Source organism: Colletes latitarsis, chromosome 9 (assembly GCF_051014445.1).
Source record: "Colletes latitarsis isolate SP2378_abdomen chromosome 9, iyColLati1, whole genome shotgun sequence".
NCBI classification, from domain to species: Eukaryota; Metazoa; Arthropoda; class Insecta; order Hymenoptera; family Colletidae; genus Colletes; species Colletes latitarsis.
The window spans coordinates 27,859,117-27,879,325 of NC_135142.1; the positions used below are offsets into that span (position 1 = coordinate 27,859,117).

The window sequence follows — 20,209 nt, forward strand, 5'->3', positions numbered from 1 at the left end:
ACCCCCGCAACCAAAAATAATTTTTCCAGAACGATTTGAATATTTTCAATTTCGTCGAAAAATTTGTGAACCTACCCCGTTCGAGTTTTCTTAAAAATACACATTACAGACAACCACTCGGGGTAAAATAAATTCGAAATAGCTGTTCTAAAGATGCGAATGATTGACAACAACGGATTCCTAAAAAATTCATTTATTTAAAATCCACCGTCACGTGGATCCTTGGCTCACGGGAGAGTCTTTGTACAAAGAGTTTGTTTTTTTTTTATACAAAATGTGACATATCTATTCTCTAGCATTTATGTATATGTACTTGGCTGACGTTCCGTCTTCCGTTACATCGTGATTTCGTTCAGCTGGCGAACGCAACGTAAAAAAATTAGATGAGAAATAAAGAGATAGAGGGGGTGAGGGATTAAATGGCGCGTCCGAATCTGCCCAGTCGCGAATTCTAGAATGATCAGTTCGCTCGCGACGACGCATTTTCGACGCGGTGACGTCGCGCCATGCTCGGGGAAACATTCGAGACCTGTTTGTCTCGGTCTCGAACAAAAAAAGAAATAAAAAAAAATAATAAAAAAAACTATAAAACGTTTGGGTCACTGTACAATCCGCGGCGTTTCGACGAGCATGGCGTGTACGTCGAATTCGTTCGCGTAACGGCAGTCTATCTTTTTGATTATACGGCGAAATAATATCGTCACTTCTCCTTTGTCCGTTCGTTAGAGTCTTATTTACACCGATTGCTTAGCGGTTACACGCCCCCACGTTGGCGTCTCGTATTTACATTCGAGTATTCTTTCATCTATCGATCGGCCGACGATCGAAACGGCAAGTAACAGTCGTATCGTACACCCGATATATAATATCATCGCAGAGGAGAGATCGCGTAATCGCCTCCTTTTCGCCGTGTTGGCGCGTTTTCAAGCACGCGCTACGAAGTGCCCGCGCGTACGCGAGATTATCTACAAACAATTATCAAGCGCGAAAACGAGGCGCTCGCCTATGTATACATATATATCACGAGGGGGGGAGGGAATGAAAAAAAAAATTTGCACCTTGGCGCCTCCGACGGTCCCGTCGAAGGTCAGTCAACTTAAGAGTTTCTATTTTATACACGCGCTGCACACTGGAATCACACGATCGGCTCGAGTCTATGCTACACTCCGCGACAGAGTCTCAAAATTAGGTTTCTACTAAAGTGTCTCTCGCGTTTCTCTTCGATCGTCGATTACATATTCACTAACGACTTCGCGCGTCCAGGGATGGGCACGATCGAAACGATTTCCTAATCGATACGCCTCTAAAATACTGAACAGGCCCGCTCGGAACGAATGACGAACAATCCGATTTGTATTCCGTAGCGATTTACGTATCGACGTTCGCGCGTTCGCATTCGATTTTGCCGTCAAATATTAAATCGTAATTTATATTCGGGGCCCCATTCATGATCGACGAAGAATACTTGTCCGGTTCTACGCGCCGTTTGCTCTAGACGATTTTGTACAAATTATTTAAAAACGATTTGGAACGATTTGTAAAATTTTGCTCGATCTTTGCGACTTCTCATAAATATGGGAATTAATTTACTTATTATGAATTAAAGAGCAAACGCCACGGTGACCATACGTAATCGAAGTATTCTCTACTCGGTCAGGTATTAAACGTAAAACGCTGATATATTCAGCACACAAGGCAACGACAACTTTCGATACAGCTACCGAAACAACGCGCGAACACTTTTGAGCATTTGGCTACGTATCAGAATACAAATTCTCGATGCATTATTCATCGTTCCGATACTTTTCGAAACACGGTTATGCCCATCTCAAGCCGCGGCGAATAGTAACGTTCGCCCAGTGACCCCTGGGAGTCGGTCTCGAGGCATCCTCAGATCCTGAGTTCCGCGTCGGTGACCGGGATCCCCCTGTTGGCGGTCTGACTGGACCTCTGGGTGGCTGGGGGCACCAGCGGACTGATACTGGGACTTCTGGTGGCCAGCGGTGAGAGGGAGGGGGAAAAGCTGGGACTGAGAGCGGCGGAGGGGAAGGTGGAGGCGTCGTGACTGATGGGGGACCTGGGGAGGATGCCTCTGGCGAGCGCGGGGGCCGCCAGCGATCTGGGGGCGACGGAAGTCAACAACGGCGGGGGTGGAGCTTTATGTACAGACTTGGTCTTGCCGCTGCTGCCCGAGTTTCCGCTCTGGACACTGGCGGCGTCGTCCTTCAACCTGGCGATCTCGCTGAACACGTGCGCCAGGGGTTGATAGTGGGGACCCCAGTCCAGGAGGTAGTCCCAGTTGTACGAACCTGTGAGCTCCTCTTCGCTGTGCACGATGGAGCTCAAGGATCCGTTCATGGACGGACCACCAGGCACCTCTAATCCCGACATCGGTCTTCCAGGCTCGCCGATCTTCCCGTAGATCAGAGTGGCGATGTCTGCCTCGGTGGCGGTCTCGTCCTCGAACAGGTGCAGGCTGTCGAGAGGCAGGGCTTCCGGCGGCCTGCGCGGCGTGCCGGCCGGAGGATCGACGATCCCCAGCCTGGCCAAGTATTCCTGAGTGTTGTGCACCGACAGATCGCTGGCAGAGTCTCCTGTCTGCTGGCCCTCGTTGATCATTCGAATCTCCTCGTCCTCCCCGTCGTCCTCCGCCGAGCCTCTGCCCGAAGATCCGGACTGATCGCTGCCGGACAGCTCGGAGGTGGCCTGTTGCTGACCCGACTGGCCAGAAGTTCCGTAGGGTGGTATCTCGTCGTACTTGGGCGGCGCGAACTGACACGAGGCGCCGCCGTTCCCGCCATTGCCGTTCCCGGAACCCACGTTACCCGCTGTGCCCACGCCACCCACGCTTCTGATGGGGATCGTGTCAAAGGCGCTGGGGTCCACGTAACTGTTGGAAGCCGTGGCGTTGCTCTCGCCGTTCAGACCAGGCTTCGTTCCCGGTTTCTTGTGTCTGCGATTACGAAGATGGAGGTACAGGAATATGGCCCCGAAGGCAACCACCAGAAGCAGAAGAGCGATCAGCAGACCCAGCGCCCAGTCTGCCAGGCCCCCGTTCGCCGCGACGGCCATGTTGGTACCAACGTCCGTTGGAGTGGCCAGCGCTGTCGCGCCTCTAGCTTCGTTCACGTCGTTGTCGTCCGTCAGAGTGATCTCCACGACGGTCATGTTCGACAAGGAACCCTGTCTGCCGGAGCTGGCGCTCACCACTAGCCTCGAGGACTCCTCCACGTCCATGTCGATGTGCATCAGCTTCTGCTTGACGATCAGCGCCCCAGTGGTGCGGTTCAGCTTGAAGTACGGATGCTGGGAGGTCAGCTGGTACACCACCCGTCCATCAGGACCCTTGTCGCGGTCCGTCGCCGTCACGTGGCCGATCACCGTCCCCGGGAGCACCTGGGTCCCGCTTCTGATCCCGAATCTGTACATCCTCTCGGTGAACTGGGGGTAAAACTCGTCCCTGGACTCGATCTCCACCCTGACCCTCACCGCGGCGGTTCGTCCCCCAGTGTCTGTAGCCCTCAGCGTGAACGCGTACCGGTTCCTCAGCTCGTAGTCGAAGACGGCGCGCGTCGTCACTGTGCCGGACTTGGCGTCCACGGCGAACAGCTTCCAGCTGTCGTCGATGTCCGAGAAGCCGGTCGCCGCCGCGGAGACGATGGAGTAGTTCAGGGAACCGAATATACCGCGATCCAGGTCCGATGCGCGAGCGGAGAAGACCGTCGTCCTGATGGGCTCGTTCTCGCCCACGAATTCCAGATACTCAGAGACCGGGAACTTGGGCGAGTTGTCGTTCACGTCCTCCAAACGGATTCGAAGCCTCGCCAGGGCGCACAACGGCGAAGTTGGGTCGCTGTCGCAGGCCATCACCACCAGATTGTAGATCTCGGGCTCCAGGTCGCAGTCCAGGGTCGCGTTCACCAGCACGGCGCCCGTAGTTTTCTCCACCCGGAAGAGGCCACCGTCGTTTCCAGACGTAATCTCGTACACGAGGCTCGCGGCGGCGCTTCCGGCCAGGTCGTCGTCCTTGGCGCGCAGCGTCGCCACGATGGTCCCGCGAGCCGCGTTCTCCTTGATCGACACTTGGTGGAGCTCCTCGAGAAACCGCGGGTAATTATCGTTCACGTCCTCCACGGTGACGATCACGGTTACGGGTTCGTCCCCTACCAGGGAACCGGTCGTCATGTTCTCGTTCTTCGAGCCTAGGCGCAGAACGTACCTGCAAACGAGAGTCGTCGTTAGCATGGAGATAACATTGGTTATTGTTGGGCATCTTTGGCAAGGTGGTGAAACACACCATTTAATCTTAATCAAATAAAATGAATCTAGATATGGCTCTTGAATTTTAACTTGTATTTTATAAATTCTATAACAAATTCTGGGTATGTTAGTTTCCAGTTGTCCAAAAACAAGATTTTAAGAAACTCTTTTAGGAGCGTAGACTCTTGCTAACAGATTAAACTTGCATATAAGCTTGTGGAACTAGTTCTTACCTGTCTTTTGTTTCTCTGTCTAGGGCTTTGGAGAGGATCAGTTTGCCCCTGGACACTTCGAACGTTCCGCTCTCGTCGCCAGCAACGATGCTACCGTCCAACAGGTCCACGTCGGACAGCCTCATCAACGTGGTGCCCCTCAAAGAGTTCTCCTTAGCCGTGATCTTGTACTCCTTGCCAGGCAGCGAGCTCTTCAGACTGCTCAGCCTGACCACTACGGAACTCACGGACGAAGCGGGTGGTTTGCCATAATCTTCAGCCACCACGGCCAGCTCCACCTCTTTGGGCAGAGGCCTGGGTATCGCGGTACGATTAACAGTCAGGACCCCGGTCACAGGATGCACCGAGAAGCCCTTGGTAGCTTTCAGCAGATAATATCGTACGCGGCTGTTGTCCTCCGTGAGGTCGTCGTCGGTCGCGTTCACCGTCAGGATCTCCTGGAGGTCTCCGCGTCCCTCTAAACAGGAAAAAAGAAACAGAGTTAGAACGACGATCGTATGGTTAAATTCTAAATTGGATCGTTGATCGAGAATAGAGTTCTATCGACATCGCCAAAGTGATTCTATTGGATAAATTTACAAAATAGAGGTCTGTAACGTTAGTATAGAAATGCTTCGACGGTGGCTCGTCGAAAAACTGGTCGTCAGGCCCCGAGGTATCGATTTTGAATTCCAGAGTCCGGCGCGGTTCTTTTGCCTCGATTTTTGCATTACAAGCGGTTTGAGGCATGACGTATGCGACTGTCGTATCGATACGTATCAATTATAGCTCAGCAAGATAAATAAGGCCCATTGATTCGGTTGTACGGTCGGTTCTTATCGTCCTCTCGTAATCTCCGTTCTTTCGAACAGTATCAGATGACACTTGTTTGCTAGGTAATGGGCCTAAGCGATAGACCAATCGCTCGGTTTCATCCCTGTCACTCCGTTCTCCGCGCTCCAGCCTCTACCCCCGGGGTTCTTGCACGCGCCGAGTTGTACATCTTGTTTGATACGTGTTTACAATTCCCCTCAGAAATAAAACGAACGACGATGTTGCGGCTGACGCGGGTAATTAAGATTGCTGTCCCTGTCGTCCCTTCGGCTGTCTCATTTGCCAAGTAATAGTTCTGGGGAAACTTTTACTTGCGAAACGAGCACTAAGAACAGTGATTATCGATATTTAAGAGGAATTATTTGAATAAGAGGTCTCCAATGATGTTTGAATCGAGATAACTTCTCTAGATTCTTTTATCGTCGCATTAGTTAGGCTACATGTGTGGAGGATAGTTTAATCGCCTGGTCCCTCATCTCTGTCGCTCACTATTCCACTCTCCAGCCATTACCTCGGGGCTCTTATTAAACTCGTTGGACTGTACATCTTATTAGTTTTACTACTTCGTTCGTTAGGTAGATTAACGATATTTTAACAGATGAGAATTGAATAAACGAAAGTCTTCCTGTGGGTGGGAGGAAAATGGGACTCGAGAAGGGTGGGATCGATTTTGTAAGGTGGTCGAGGAGGGCCCGGAACAAAGATCGGGGTATCACGGGCGCGAGGTCAAGTACCCTCCGCCTCTTTTTGTCGGTGGTACGTCCTCGAGGAGCACCACCGGCGCGCCACCACCTCCGAGTTCTTTCTTTTCTCGGTAAAGGAGGAGGATAAGCCGTCCTGACATCGGGCTGAACGGAAGTATGAAATAATAACCAGTTGTATAAATCGCTCGGCCGGCCGAGCCGTGGGGCCCCGGCTCCGCTGCAGCGTACAAAAATCATTTCGATGCGTTTCAAATCGTCGGATAACTCGGCATTAATGTGCCAAGCTCCGGACCCAAAGCGTGCGAGGGAGACAAAGAGACCAGACGACGACCAGGTTAGACGGAGACAACGTGAGACGGGGAAAGGGCGGAGAGGCCGAAATAAAACTTCACGGACCGCGCAGCCCTTTGGGGATGTCCGTGGTGAAGCGGTAGGGACGACCTCGTAGGAGGAGGTGAGGTGGGGATCTTAACCGAGAAGTGACAGGTACTCTATAATTATTGCGAGGTGCGTATGACCGTGGACGTATGCGTGTTCGCGTCACGACGCCTTACTGGGACCAATTCTTATTACCGGTTGTGGGAGGACTCTCTTTCTCCCTTCATTAATCCCTTCTAGAATATACCCTGCCCCCCTTGGACACCTCAATACGTCGGTGAAATTCATCCCTCGCGGAACAGGGTGAACGAAGCTACTTCGAAATAACTAGGAAATAACTCTGCTCGCTACCCCTTAATTTTTCTGCACACTCGTACTCGTAGACTCGAGCGTTTCTCTTTCTCATTCGCGGTCTCAGCGTCGTTATCGATCAGCTTCCCGGCGAAGCAAGATATTTTCAGGCCCCTTCCATTGTCCCCTCCGTCGTTCTCTGGCCGTTTTCGCGGTTCCAGCGAGGGGCCTCGTGCAAGACGAAGAGAGAAGGAGATGCAAATTCGCGAGGCCATCACCGTGGGAGCTCCCCCTCCCCCCTTGGTTCTCCATTTCGACTCTTTCCACATCCACCTCCTGCCAATCCAGCCCTCCCTCGTGGTCCCTCAGTCCCCCCCCCCCCCTCGCCGAAATGCACCATTAGGCGCGGGCCTATGTATTTTTAATAAGTTTCGAGAGTCCTCGAAGCGGGCGATCTCGGCCGGCGGTTGCAGCGAAGGCGGCTTTTCGGCTGCCTGGCAAACGGTGTCCTCGCGTTTATTTATGTGCAAGGCGTTCGCAATACTCCCCGTCCGTCCCTGCAGCGTCTCCCTCTAACCCATACACCCGTCCGCGTCACGTTCCCTTTTTCTTTTCATCCGTCTCCGTTTCTCCTTCCGTTCCCTTCGCTGCTCCCTTCGCCGTTCGGGCAGCTAGCTTTTCATCGGTCCCCTCTCTCCCCCACCACTCCTCTCCCGACTTTCTTTTTCATCGTTTTCACCCTGCTGCTCTCTCTCGCGCGCCTCCTCCGTTCGTTGGTCGCGTCTCTTTCGCGTGCTTTATCTTGGCGCGGTGTCAATTCGAGTTTGGAACACGGGCAACAGGACAACGCGTGTCTACTAAAAACCAGTTTTTAAACTCGCGTTTATTTCGCGCCGAGGGGCTTGCCCCGGGGCCCGTCCCCCTCCTACGTCCCCCCACTCCCTCTCAGCGGGCCCTCGTTCCCCGTTCGGCGCGATTTCTTCGACGGAATGTCGATCGAATAGACGACCCTTTAACGATCGTCGTTGGGCCAACAGTCAGCTGGCCGCTCAAGGCCGTCGAGCTCCTCCCCTCGTCGACCCAAAGACTAAGACTATCAAAATAAAGGACCAAACTTTCTAATAAATGGTGTCAGTGATGGCTGCGCGTTTAATATTCTTACGAAAAAAGAAACAGCGAGCAAGTATTTCTAATTTTATTATCGCGAGGGTCTTATGAACGGAAGGGATGAAATATCGAATTGTTTATTCTGGACGCGTGGCCTTCGATGGCACCAATTGCTCATTTTTCCGTCTCCCCGGCGGACGCGGTTGTCAGGACTCGATAACCTGGCATTTTATTACCGCGTAATTAAACAGACGAGAGGCTCGAAGGGCCCCACCGATATCCACCTTTATTACCTTCGAACGAGTGACGCTAAATTTGAATAGCGCGCCGAGTAATATGGGATACCGTGAAACCCTATGCTTCAAAGTCATTATATTCCGTGTCAAGAATTATATTTATCGTCTGATAATCGTACGAGTGTACAGTGGAAGTACAACGAGCCCCCGAGTCGAGGTAGCTGTGGTCCAATTTATATTCGTATTCATATTTTGTGTGGTACGCGCCTATTAAGCGAGGTTGTTTTTCCTTTTTACGATAAAGAAACACGGCAAAAACCATCGGTTGTGGAGGCCTTTCTGGGCCTTTTTACTTTGTTTCTCATTGGGTCGCCATATTAAATCGCTGGTCTAAGCAGTAACTTCTTTATGCGATTAAAATACAAAAATTAATTGTTTCCATGAGACTAAACGTTGATTCGAAAGTTGATGCGTTGAAAGAACGAAAATTGCAGTAGTTCTAATAACGAATACTCGAGGCCTTTCGAAATTTTATCGAAAGCTCTTCTCACCAACGAGAACTTGACGTATAATGAAGGAGTTATTGACCCCATTGAAAATGCCTGTTTCGTCAATTGGAAAATGTATTTTTAACGCGCTTGACTAATAATTCGACCACCCACTGTACGGGAGAATTAACAAGCGTCGGATAACATCGGATAAATTCCTGCGATCCCGATGCTGCCAAGAGAGGATCGATTAAAAACTGAAATTCCCCGGGTTCCTCGTGGGATTCAGCGATTAAAAGCATCAAAATAGCTGTACCGTCTTGCCTAACAGATTTGTCGCGCGTCCGAGCGTCGCGATAACGATCCACGGAGATTCCAAGAGATTTCTGTCGGTGTTACTCACCTGGCAGGGTGGCTAAGTACGCCGACTGCTGGAACCTCGGCGCGTTGTCGTTCAGGTCGGTGACGCGAACTATCAGGTCCGTGGTAGCTTCGTGGATCCCGTCGCTGGCGATCACCTGGAGGCTGTACTCCGATCGCGTCTCCGCGTCCAGGCGTCGCCGTAGAACGACCTTACCTCCGTAACGATCGATGCTGAACGGTCCTGGGTTCGTCACGTTCCCGAAACGATAGATCAGAGCAGGCGAACTGTCCACGTCGTTCGCCGTGATGGTCGTCAACACCGTACCCACCGTTGTACCTGCGTTAAAAAAATTTCACACGTTAATATCCAAATGATACTCTAAAAATACGATCTCCAAATCCTTGGTTTACGATTTGGGTACAAAAATTGTTTACATCCTTGAGGATGTTGCATGTGCACTTAAGGGTGTCGATGATGAAGAATTTAGTCTGCGTACTTGTCACGCGACATCTGAGACTGCCAATTAATGCTGGGTGCGTATTTTTAGAGTATTCATGTTATGAATCGCGAAGTCTAAATTGCCAGTGTCCAGGATTTGAAATTGCGAGGAACGAGTGTTTTGGAAAAATATGAAATAAGCACAGGGTCGCTGTTGACGAACCGTTTAACCGCGACATGGAACCGGCGGTCGTTTTATCGTCGCACAATGCCAGACACCGTTGTTACTGATGAATGGCGTCGTTACGGGGCCCCTGGTCCTTCCTCGTCTTTTTCTACCCGGGGCAGAGAAGCCACTTTGTCACCGGCGTACGATCATTCGCGATACGTATGTATATAGAGCGGCGTTGGGGCTCCGGGGACCGGGCGCGCTTCCGCGAACTTAAAGACACTCGCAGGGAGTCGCGTTTAAAATGCATTGAATCCGTACTATCGGCTCGTTTTATCTCGCTCGTGCTAAGAAGGCCGAGCGAATCCCTCGAAAGATTCGTACGCGCATCGTAGGCGATAATCTCGAGCGTGCTGCGGGCAAATTACGAAAGGGCTGGGCGCACGGTAGTCGACAGGATATCGAAAACAAGATTCCTCGACTATAATCTGCTGAAAATTACATTTTTCTTTCTGAGAAAACTTTTCATTTAAATGGTAAACTTCGTTGTCCCCGTGGTCCCTAAAAAAAATTCGAAATCTGTTAATTTGACCCTCCGCTAATTTTACGCGGTCGACAGAACGTTCGCGAGAAGATCGTTATTAGCGAAAAGCTCGCAAACGTCTCGAGCGCAATTTTGCGAGGCGGGTCGTTTGATACGCGGCGAACGGAGCCAACACCTGCGCCAATAAAAGAATTATTTCGCGGAGCGGTGTGCCTGGTTGGCTCCGGAGGACTAGCACGCGGCCACGTCCGCTCGTAAATTTCACGGCCGATCGTTAAAGTCGTGTAAATCGGTTTCGAGAGCGGCCGTGTCCCTCCGACGACCACGTGGCCAGCCCACTCTGTACTCCTCGAGTTCCGGTAGTGTTCGTCGGTTCGGAAGTGGAGGTACGATCTCTCTATTAGGCCAGGGACGCGCCAACCCCTTTGCACGACAGTTTCCGGAAGGGACGGGCTATAGAAAATTGATGGTCGACGCTTTTCACGTATCGTCCGGTCGAGGACGGTCGACGAGTCACACTACTATAAACTAACGTTATTTACCGCGTCCATTAAATTGTTTAGTCGAATCGAACACCGTTTACGACGCCTGGGCGCTCGAGTGCCCGGATTTACTGTTTTGTCGAGTCGATTGATAGGCGAGTGTGCCGTGGTTCCGGGGCCCACGCATTTTACGACATCGTCTCAACTCTTTGGTCGAGTAGGAATTCCTGTCTCTTATGAAAACGCCTCTGTCACATCATCTGAGCTGTTCGAACAAGGATGGACTCGTCACTCTCACCAAATCGATTAAACTGTTCATTCGAACAAGTGCAAACGCTTTCGTAGCAGCTTGCAAGTTTTACCATATCGACTAAAGTGTTCTCAGGGATCTACGGTCGAGTGTAGGAACTTGCGTCGGAAAATCGGTAGTTTGCGGTATGGTAAACGCGTGTAATCGCGTGGAATGCCGCGGAAGCGCACGAAGAACGCATCGTCGTCGAGTTCCGCTCGAAATAATAAATTCTCTAAGTCGAGCACTCGATCTTCGTAAGTTATATCGAGTTAATTCTGATTACCGGAGGTCCTGGGCGTTCGCGGATCGGCGGCGAGCGTGCACGCGAATACGATACGTCGTCGGTGTGCTCCTTGTACGGAAAATCCGCTCGACGGTGGTCTACCATTGTTTCGATTTCTCGTGTCAGTGCCACTTTCGGAACCGATTCGATCGATGCTGTCGATTAAATCCTCCTTCGGCTTGGTCGCGGTCGCGCGCGGGCATGCGTACTCCCGGCGAACGTACGCGGCCGAGGCCCCTTCAGGAACAAAGGCGTGGGGGCTATCAAACATCGGCAAAACCGCACCTCTCGTTTTAGGCCCAACGATAATTACATACGCCGCGTCCACCGGGATAATTAAAAACAATTACTGTGCGCTTCGTTGAAATACGACCGGTCGCGAGCTCGGGATCGTTTCTCATTCGCGCGAGGTACTCGCAAACGCTCCAAAACCGCCTCAAAACCACTCCAAATTCCGACATATTTAGTTTCGAATAATTTGTCAAACTTGCTTAATTTTGTTTAAGTTTCTTCGTACAAGAAATGGCCACGAAAAAGAATTCATTTCAAGTTTCAGTTTTTCTTTATTTGGGTGCGTGGGTGCTCTGTATTTCCCATTTCTTACATTGATCACACAGTCTCCTTTACATTGTAGATTCCTCCTTTTCTGTTTCCGTAAGATGACGAATGAGTAACCTCGTGGTTGTGAAACTTGACATCAAGAACTTTGTACGACAAGGGGTTAATGTTCGTGTTTCCCTCCCGACTTTGTACCCCCGAAAGTGTCGCGGATAATTATGGACAAGAATCGCATTGAATTTTGACAAGTTAACGGGAAAGAAATCGAGATCTGTTTAGCGGATAGCTCGGCGGGCAAATTCGTTGGAAGGTCCGCCCACGCGAGCGCGGAAAGAGACGTTCTGCGTGGCGAAGTGAAGCGCGGATGATCCGTTAGGCTCGAGTCGCGAAACGGTCCAAGAAAGAGACGGCCGCGAGACGAAAAGGTCGAAAGGGGACCGCGAAACGGAGAGGGAAGGAAGAACAGGACGAAGGGCGCGCGGAACGAGGACGGAGAAGCGTCAGCCGTGGTAGGAGTGCATACTACTCTCGAAGTATAAAGTTAAGTGGCAAAGGATTTATGCCGGCATTAAAGTCCAACTGTTGCGGAACAATCTGCATAACTTAGGCGAGGCTGTGAATGCTCGTTCGGGTAGCTCGTGCTCTTTCCTTCGGCCGTCGTTTGCCGGCTTTTTCGGCCCCTCTTCGTTTCTCATAGTGTTCCCCATTGACAGATACGATTCAATGGAACGGCACCCGGCGGAGGTGGGCCCCGAGTTTGACGCGCAAGCGCCAGCCTCGAGCATGCTACCGTCATCTGCCCCACTGTATTTAATATTTTCTCTCCACATTTAAAGGAGCATTTTTATTCATTCACAATCTTAGAAAAATGAATGTTGTCAATTTCTTAATCGTTGCCACCCTCGTGTCGAAGTTTCGCCGGGGCCATTTTCAGTTCTCGTAGCTCGGTGAATATTTCGGATTTCGTCAGGATATCGAGCACTCGTGTTCCAGACGCTATATACTCGCAAACAAAAAAAACAACAGATTTTTTAACGCTGGGGGAAAAAGGAGTAACCCGGCTACGGACGATAGAGACGTCGCGCGATGGGAAATAAGAGGAACGCGGTAAATAATGAACGCGATTCGGACGTAATTGGCCAAAGTTTCGCTCGGTACGGTGCTCTGACTTCTCCCGGACGACAGAGGCTCGCCTTTTTGTTCTTGTTTCGAGCCGTCATCGGTACCAGCGAGAATCGAGCGAGTCTTCGGTTTAATTTACATCGCGAAACTTCGTCGCGATGCCCCTTCTCTCATCTTCGCCGCGATTCCTTTACTTCCCCCCCTACTTCTGGTTCTCGTTGCTCTTTTTCTTCACTTCCTCCCTCTCCGTGGTCCCGCTCGTCCTTTTTCCCCGCTTCCCTGCCTCCTTCTTGTTCGTCTCGCGGCGTCGGCGATTCTCTTTCAGCTCTTGTTGCGAACTTCTACGAACGTTCGACACGAAAGGCCGCGTACTCGCGCGCCAACGGGGCAACGCGAAGATCGCTATCTAATTTGTATCACCATAAAACTTCACTCCGGCGCAAACGAGACTGCTACCACTTCTATTCCGCCGATACGCCGTTCGATAGAATATATTTAATACCGTGAGTATACCAAAGTGCGCGCCAATTTCTCCTCGACTCATAGTTTTGACAATTTTATCATTACTCGACGAGTCCTAGATCACCCAGAAACGACAACGTCCCAAAATAACGATTTGTCGCGGAAAAATTTCTGTCTACATAGGTCTCGAATCCTAGAAAGAACTTGCAATCGGGGCAATTAGATCGCCAGCGCGTTGCAAAAGGTCTAATTGGAAATGACACGCAGACAGATCGAGTACAGGGAGGCGTATACGCAATCGAGAATAGTGTCAGCTGATAATCGCTGGTTAACCTTCGTTTTCGCCGTACCGTAACGAGAACAAACGCCATAATTGGAGTACGCGACCAACGCAATTATCGCGTGCATTTAATTTCTAAGATGCTGGCGTTTGCTTTAATATCACAGGGACTCACCTTCGGATACAGAGATGATGCTATGCTCTGGAAACGTTGGCTGATTGTCGTTGATGTCGATCACTCTGACGCTGAGAGCAGCCGTGCCGGTCAGCTGGGGATTCCCTTGGTCCGTCGCGATGATCGTCAGTCTGTACTTCTCGCGGATCTCGCGATCTAGAACGATGTTGGTGCGAACTACCCCACTGTACGGCGGACTTATAGTGAATGCGTTGTCCGGGTTCCCGTCGACGATGTGGTACAGGATCCTGCTGTTCATTCCTTGGTCAGCATCGCTGGCCGACAGCTGCGTAAACGAAAATCGCAAATTAACCATTTACACTCGGCTGTCCCCTCTGAAGGGACAAAGAATTTGGATATCATTGTTCTAAAGTGATTATATAGGACAAAATACATAAGAAAAGAATGTAAAAAATATGTTTGCTTGAAATCCATTATAGGAGTTCAGGACGTTTGAAAATTAGACCACTTTTATGGGGGTTTTTCTCACTTTACGGGGTTAGGGAACAACTTTTCGGACTGTCTTAGAATTTATATCTATTCTTCGTCAAAATACGCGTTGTTTGCCTTTCGAAACATTGAAATCGTCCAATCCGTTCAGGAGTTATGATTTTTTAAAGATACGCATGAAATTTCAGGGAAACATATCAATGTATGGTCAGACATTTTCGGTAAGGAATTTTTTTCTCGAAAATGCGTAGGATTTCGGGAGTATGTATATTCACCAAAAATGATTCTAATTGACCCTTGCAAATAAAAATAATTTTTCTAGGATGATTTGAAATTTTCTAAAAATCTTAGCAGATTTTTCAAAGAATTCCTTATTAAAAACACCTCTGTATTTGTTTCGTCTCGTACCACAGAGGGTTCTCAGATCGACGTTTCACCCCTATCAGACAAAGATTTTTTATTTGGGATTAAGCTTCTTCGTCTCAAAGAATAAATACCTTGACAACAAAGTCCCCCTTGACGTTGCCTTCCAGCACAGTCGCCGAGTACTGCGTCTGCGTGAACACGGGTGGATTGTCGTTCACGTCGGACACCCTGACAACCACTTTGACGTAAGCTTCCAAAGGATCGGTTCCAGTGGTCCTGGCCACCACAGTGAGCACGTGCTTGGAGCTTTCCCTGGGCTCCTCCTTGGACTGCTGGCCCTCCAAGGACCGTCCCCAGGTGTTCGCGTGCCCGTCTCCCGCGTGCTCCTCCACAGGCTTCACCCTCAGATCGGTCCAGAGTTCGGCGTCTAGCCTCGCCGGGTCGTTGACCCGCAGGAGACCAGTGTCTTCGTCGATGGTGAACGTGCCAAAGTCGTTTCCCGAGCCGAGGGAATAGGAAACGTGTTGTCGTCTGCCGTCCGATCGTACGGCCGTGACCTGGACCACCTCGGTGCCCGCCGCCGAGTTCTCCTGGATGACCACCTCGTAGGTTTCGTTCTGAAACTTGAGCACGGGCACTAGGTCGGCCAGGTCCCCCACCTGCAGCTCGATCAGTCCTCGAGCGCTCTTGGGTGGATTTCCCTTGTCCCTGGCCAGCACCTCCAAGTGATAGGTCTTCCCGTTGTCCTGAGACAGGGACAACGCGGCGGTGACGGCGCCTGTGCTGGGATGGATCCTGAACTTTGGCTTCTCCTGCTCGTGAAGGAACGAGTAGACGATCTCCCCGCTTGGACCCTCGTCCGCGTCCGTCGCCACCACCCGGAGAATGTTCTTCTCCGGTTGCGTGCCTATCGACACCCTCGCCCGGAAAGGGTACTCCGCGAAAACTGGGGCGTTGTCGTTCACGTCGTTGACACGGATCTCGACGGGTATCGACGTGGTCCTCGCGTCGTACTTCCCGCTGTCCGTCGCCACCACCACGAAGCTGTAGATACTCTGGCGCTCTCGATCCAACGGGCTGCAACCATCGTCGACGGAAATTATATAACTTATTCGTATCTATAGAAAGTACAGTTTTAGAATTTGGTTACACGATACTTCGATTTATCGAGACGGAAAAAATATATTTGTAATGGAGAAGTACGGGTAAATGAATGATAGAAATCTCAGACGGATCGATTGTGTCGATCGCTCGGAATAAATTCCACAAGGGCTTTTCTTTCGAACGATGGAAGCGTTCCCATGGATGATGCTGCCTCAATAATTCCACGTTTTAGAGTGTCGATACTCCCCATCGAGGGGTGGAAAGAGGGGGATCTACGTAGTTTAGCCGCGCGACAGCGGTGTGTCATTTCACCGGGACACCATGTGGCATTTGAATGCATTATTTGAGAGGGAAGGAAGCTCGATATGCAAAACCAGATCCCGGTCGGTCGGGGACCGCTCTTTCTCGATCTCTGTCCCTGTCTCTTTCTCCGTCCCTTTCTCCCACCGCGGTCGCCTTCCCCCGAACTTTCTCACACTGTCTCCATCTTCCTCCCCGCGTCCCGTGGGGCATCCTGGCCCCCCCGAGATCGGTAGCCGTCGCCGCCGCGTACGCCCGTGTCGCGTTGTTGCTGTTATTGTTGCTATTGCTGTTAGCCGCGCGGGTCTCGCGCGTTCGCCGGCTCCGACGCGGTTAGGTGTGTATCAATGTTCTCCCCTTGTTCGTTCCCATGGACCACCCGGAAGATATACCCCGATCCTTAGCCCACGAGCGAGACCAGATCTCACGAGATCGTGTCGATAACGCGCTACGACGCCGGCGACGATTCGGCACCGATAGCCTAGGCGCTCTCCACCACGCACCACCAACTTTGTAAACGATGTAAAACAATTGGACGATGCACATTGTCGACCGTGACTTATGACACTCGAGACTAGGCACAGTTATCTGCATTCGATTCCCTTCGAAGATCATTATTTGATTGCACAATTGTTTCCGTACTATGTGGTAGGAGAAATTTTTAATTGAATTTTCATTTTAGAATAGAAGAAACAGCTGTGAGAGGATAGTTCCTGTATTTGTTTTTAGAGGGCCACGCTCTCGTCTCTCTCACAAGCGCTCGTTTCTATATACAGGGTGTTCGGCTACCACTGGGAAAAATTTTAATAGGGGATTCTAGAGGTCAAAATAAGACGAAAATCAATTTTGTTTGACGCCCTACAGAAAAGTTGTCTAATACTTTTTTGTAGGTACCCATGAGCTCTACTTCGGAAAAAAGTTTCATTGAAATATATTCACTATTATAGGAAGCATGGCTGTTTGAAAATTGGACTATTTTTATGGGGTTTTTCTCATTTTGCGGGGTCAAGGACCAACTTTTCGAATATTTTTGCGACTTGTACATATTCTCCATCAAAATACGCGTAGTTTGCTTTTTTAAACATTAAAATCGTCCAATCCGTTCAGAAGTTATGACGTTTTAAAGATTCATATGAAAATTCGGGCAGACATTTCTGACCAGAAATTATATTTTAGGTCAGGAATTTTTTTCTCGAAAATGGTTAGGATTTCGGAGGTATGTCTATCCACCAAAAATGATTGTAATTGACCCCCGCAACCGAAAATAATTTTTTCAGAATTAATTAAAAATTTTTTTTTTCGTCGAAAAATTTAGACACCTCCCTGTCGATCTTTCATAAAAATTCGTTTTTCATTTTTAATAAATTTGGTTGGCGCTATACAGAAAAATTGTTTAATACTTTTTTGTATGTATCCATGAACTCTACTTCCCCTCAAAATGTCAATGAAATATATTCACTATTGTAGGAGTTATGGCTGTTTGAAAATTGGACCATTATTATGGGGGTTTTCCCATTTTGCGGGGTCAAGGAACAGCTTTTCGAATATTTTTATAATTGCTACATATTCTACACTAAAATACGCGGCGTTCGGCTTTTTGAACATTAAAATCGTCCAATCCGTTCAGAAGTTATGACGATTTAAAGATATGCATGAAATTTCAAGGAAGCATTTCTGGCCTCACATTAGATATTCGTTAAACAATTTTTTTTGCGAAAATGCGTAGGATTTCGGGTGTATGTATAATGACCAAAAATGATTGTATTCGACCCCTGTAACTAAATATAATTTTTTTAATATGATTTGAAATTTTTTAATTTTGTCGAAAAATTTTACACCTTCTCGAATTTTTTTCTCGAATGTGGGTAGGATTTCGGGGGTATATCTATTCACCAAAAATGATTGTAATTGACCCCGGTAACTAAATATAATTTTTTTAATATGATTTGAAATTTTTTAATTTCGTCTAAAAATTTCACACCTTCTCGAATTTTTTTCTCGAATGTGGGTAGGATTTCAAGTATATGTGTATTGACCAAAAATGATAGTATTTTCCCCCTGTAACTAAATATAATTTTTTTAATATGATTTGAAATTTTTTAATTTCGTCTAAAAATTTCAGTACCTACTCGAATTTTTTTCTCGAAAGTAAGTAGGATTTCAAGGGTATATGTATTGACCAAAAATGATTGTACTTGCCCCCTGTAACTAAATATAATTTTTTTAATATGATTTGAAATTTTTTAATTTCGTCTAAAAATTTCAGTACCTACTCGAATTTTTTTCTCGAAAGTAAGTAGGATTTCAAGTGTATGTCTATTGACCAAAAATGATAGTATTTGCCCCCTGTAACTAAATATAATTTTTTTAATATGATTTGAAATTTTTTAATTTCGTCTAAAAATTTCAGTACCTACTCGAATTTTTTTCTCGAAAGTAAGTAGGATTTCAAGGGTATATGTATTGACCAAAAATGATTGTACTTGCCCCCTGTAACTAAATATAATTTTTTTAATATGATTTGAAATTTTTTAATTTCGTCTAAAAATTTTAGTACCTACTCGAATTTTTTTCTCGAAAGAGGGTAGGATTTCAGGGGTATAAGTATTCACCAAAAATGATCGTAATTCAGGCCCTTAACCAAAAATAATTTTTCCAGAATAATTTGAAATCTTCAATTTAATTTTCTAATAACTTTTTAACAAAGCCTCCATCAACAAATTAGTATTCCTGATTTTCGTCTTATTTTCGAGAATCTCCCATTAAAATTTTTCCCAGGGTTGGTCGAACACCCTGTATACACTCCTCGACTGATCGTCGAGCAAGCTGGCGTCTGGGATCTGTTAGGGGTTGCCTCTACCGACTGTTATCAACGTCGATGTTTCAGTATGTGTAATGAATAATGGAACGTAATAATAAGTTGCTGGCCTGAATAGGTCCCCGATGCGTGGACCCCGGCTCGAAATTCCAAGTGGAATTGTTCTCGAAGTCCCCCGCGTTACATTCGCCGTGGCTATCCTCGGCGACATAATCCGTGCCGGAGAAACAATGATTCCCGAACGAAGCGGAGGCGAGTGCGGCGGGGTTCGATGAATATTATATCTGGCATCTCTGGGCAAAGGCAATTCGTGCCGGCGTAAATGAAAAAGGTCGGGCAGAGCTCGTTTAATCGCACGACAGCGTGCGGGGCGAGCCGACTCGGTTAAATCGTAAATAACTGCGTCGATCTTGCGCGCTACCGGCGCTCGATTATTATTCCACGCTCGTTAAAGGTTATTACGTGCACGTACGTACGTACGTGCCGTACGCGCGAAACCCATTATCGGGGGGCCCCGGCGGTGCTTATCGGCGGCCCCGCGAATTCGCACGGGGCTCGCGTGACTCCTCGGAGCCGCTAATAAAGACAAAGTTTGCCGATTCGATAAATTACACCCGCCCCCTCTGGGCTCTTATCGTCCCCCGGTATCTGACGGCGGAATGGGTGGAAAAAAACGCCCGGGCAATTGAATGTTACCGGTTAAACGGCCGCCCCGCGTTTCAATGGGAACAAATTAATGCATTCAAAGCCAGCGCGAGCATGGGCGAAAAATTTGCCGCGATAGCATAATTAGATTAGAATTAGCGCGGCCCGATAAAGACGTTTGCGTGGCGCGAGCGAGCGGGTTCACCGAACGCCAATGGAAACGGGAAAGTCTCGGCGCTCGTTGTAAATAACCGATCGAGAAACTGGACGCTAAATGGGTTAAGAGATCGGAACAATTCGCGGCTGCGCCTAACAGGTACACGGAGAAAAAAGAAACTGGACGAGAAAGAGACACTGCGTCGAAGGTGTGCACCGTGACAGGATCCGGTAAATCATAGCTGAAAGGAACTAGTTCCTTCTACTAGAAAACGCATGATGTTTGGGATTTGAAAAGTAAATTGCTATGTACTTGGATTTCGAGAGTTTGGAGCATCATATAGCGAGATAGTAAGTTTCTATAGATATCGAGTGGTGAAACAAGATGGTTGACATAATCGGACGCGTATGAGGTACGGTCAGGAGCGCGGAAAGAAAGGTTTGACTCAGTTTAAATGTGTCTATTTATCATGGTGGTTGGGATATATGAAATGGATGTTTTCCCCTAAGAGGTAGGCGTTTAGGGGAGGGGGACAGCCGGTGCGCTAAGTCGATACAGCGATTTCTCGAGGCGTATAGCTCACGGCGACGGGGACGCTAAATTCGCTCGGTGGTAACGGCGAAAAAGCAGCCAACCTCCCCCGGCTTTCGTGCGATTTAAGGCACGAAACGGCGGCCGGTGAGCCGCCAA

The 20,209-nt window shown here is 48.8% G+C and overlaps 1 protein-coding gene across 1 annotated transcript in view; it reads right to left on the reverse strand.

Annotated features, from left to right (window-relative positions):
- Nucleotides 1–186: 186 nt before the first annotated feature.
- Ds (dachsous cadherin-related 1) overlaps nucleotides 187–20,209 on the reverse strand; it is a 367,500-nt gene continuing 347,477 nt past the window's right edge. Inside the window, exons 13-17 of the mRNA XM_076773071.1 lie at nucleotides 14,627–15,572; nucleotides 13,680–13,965; nucleotides 8,914–9,210; nucleotides 4,494–4,950; nucleotides 187–4,219 (exon numbers count right to left, since the gene is read on the reverse strand). Coding sequence (XP_076629186.1) covers nucleotides 1,891–4,219; nucleotides 4,494–4,950; nucleotides 8,914–9,210; nucleotides 13,680–13,965; nucleotides 14,627–15,572 — 4,315 coding nt within the window. The 3' untranslated portion in view covers nucleotides 187–1,890. The remainder of the gene's footprint in view (nucleotides 4,220–4,493; nucleotides 4,951–8,913; nucleotides 9,211–13,679; nucleotides 13,966–14,626; nucleotides 15,573–20,209) is intronic.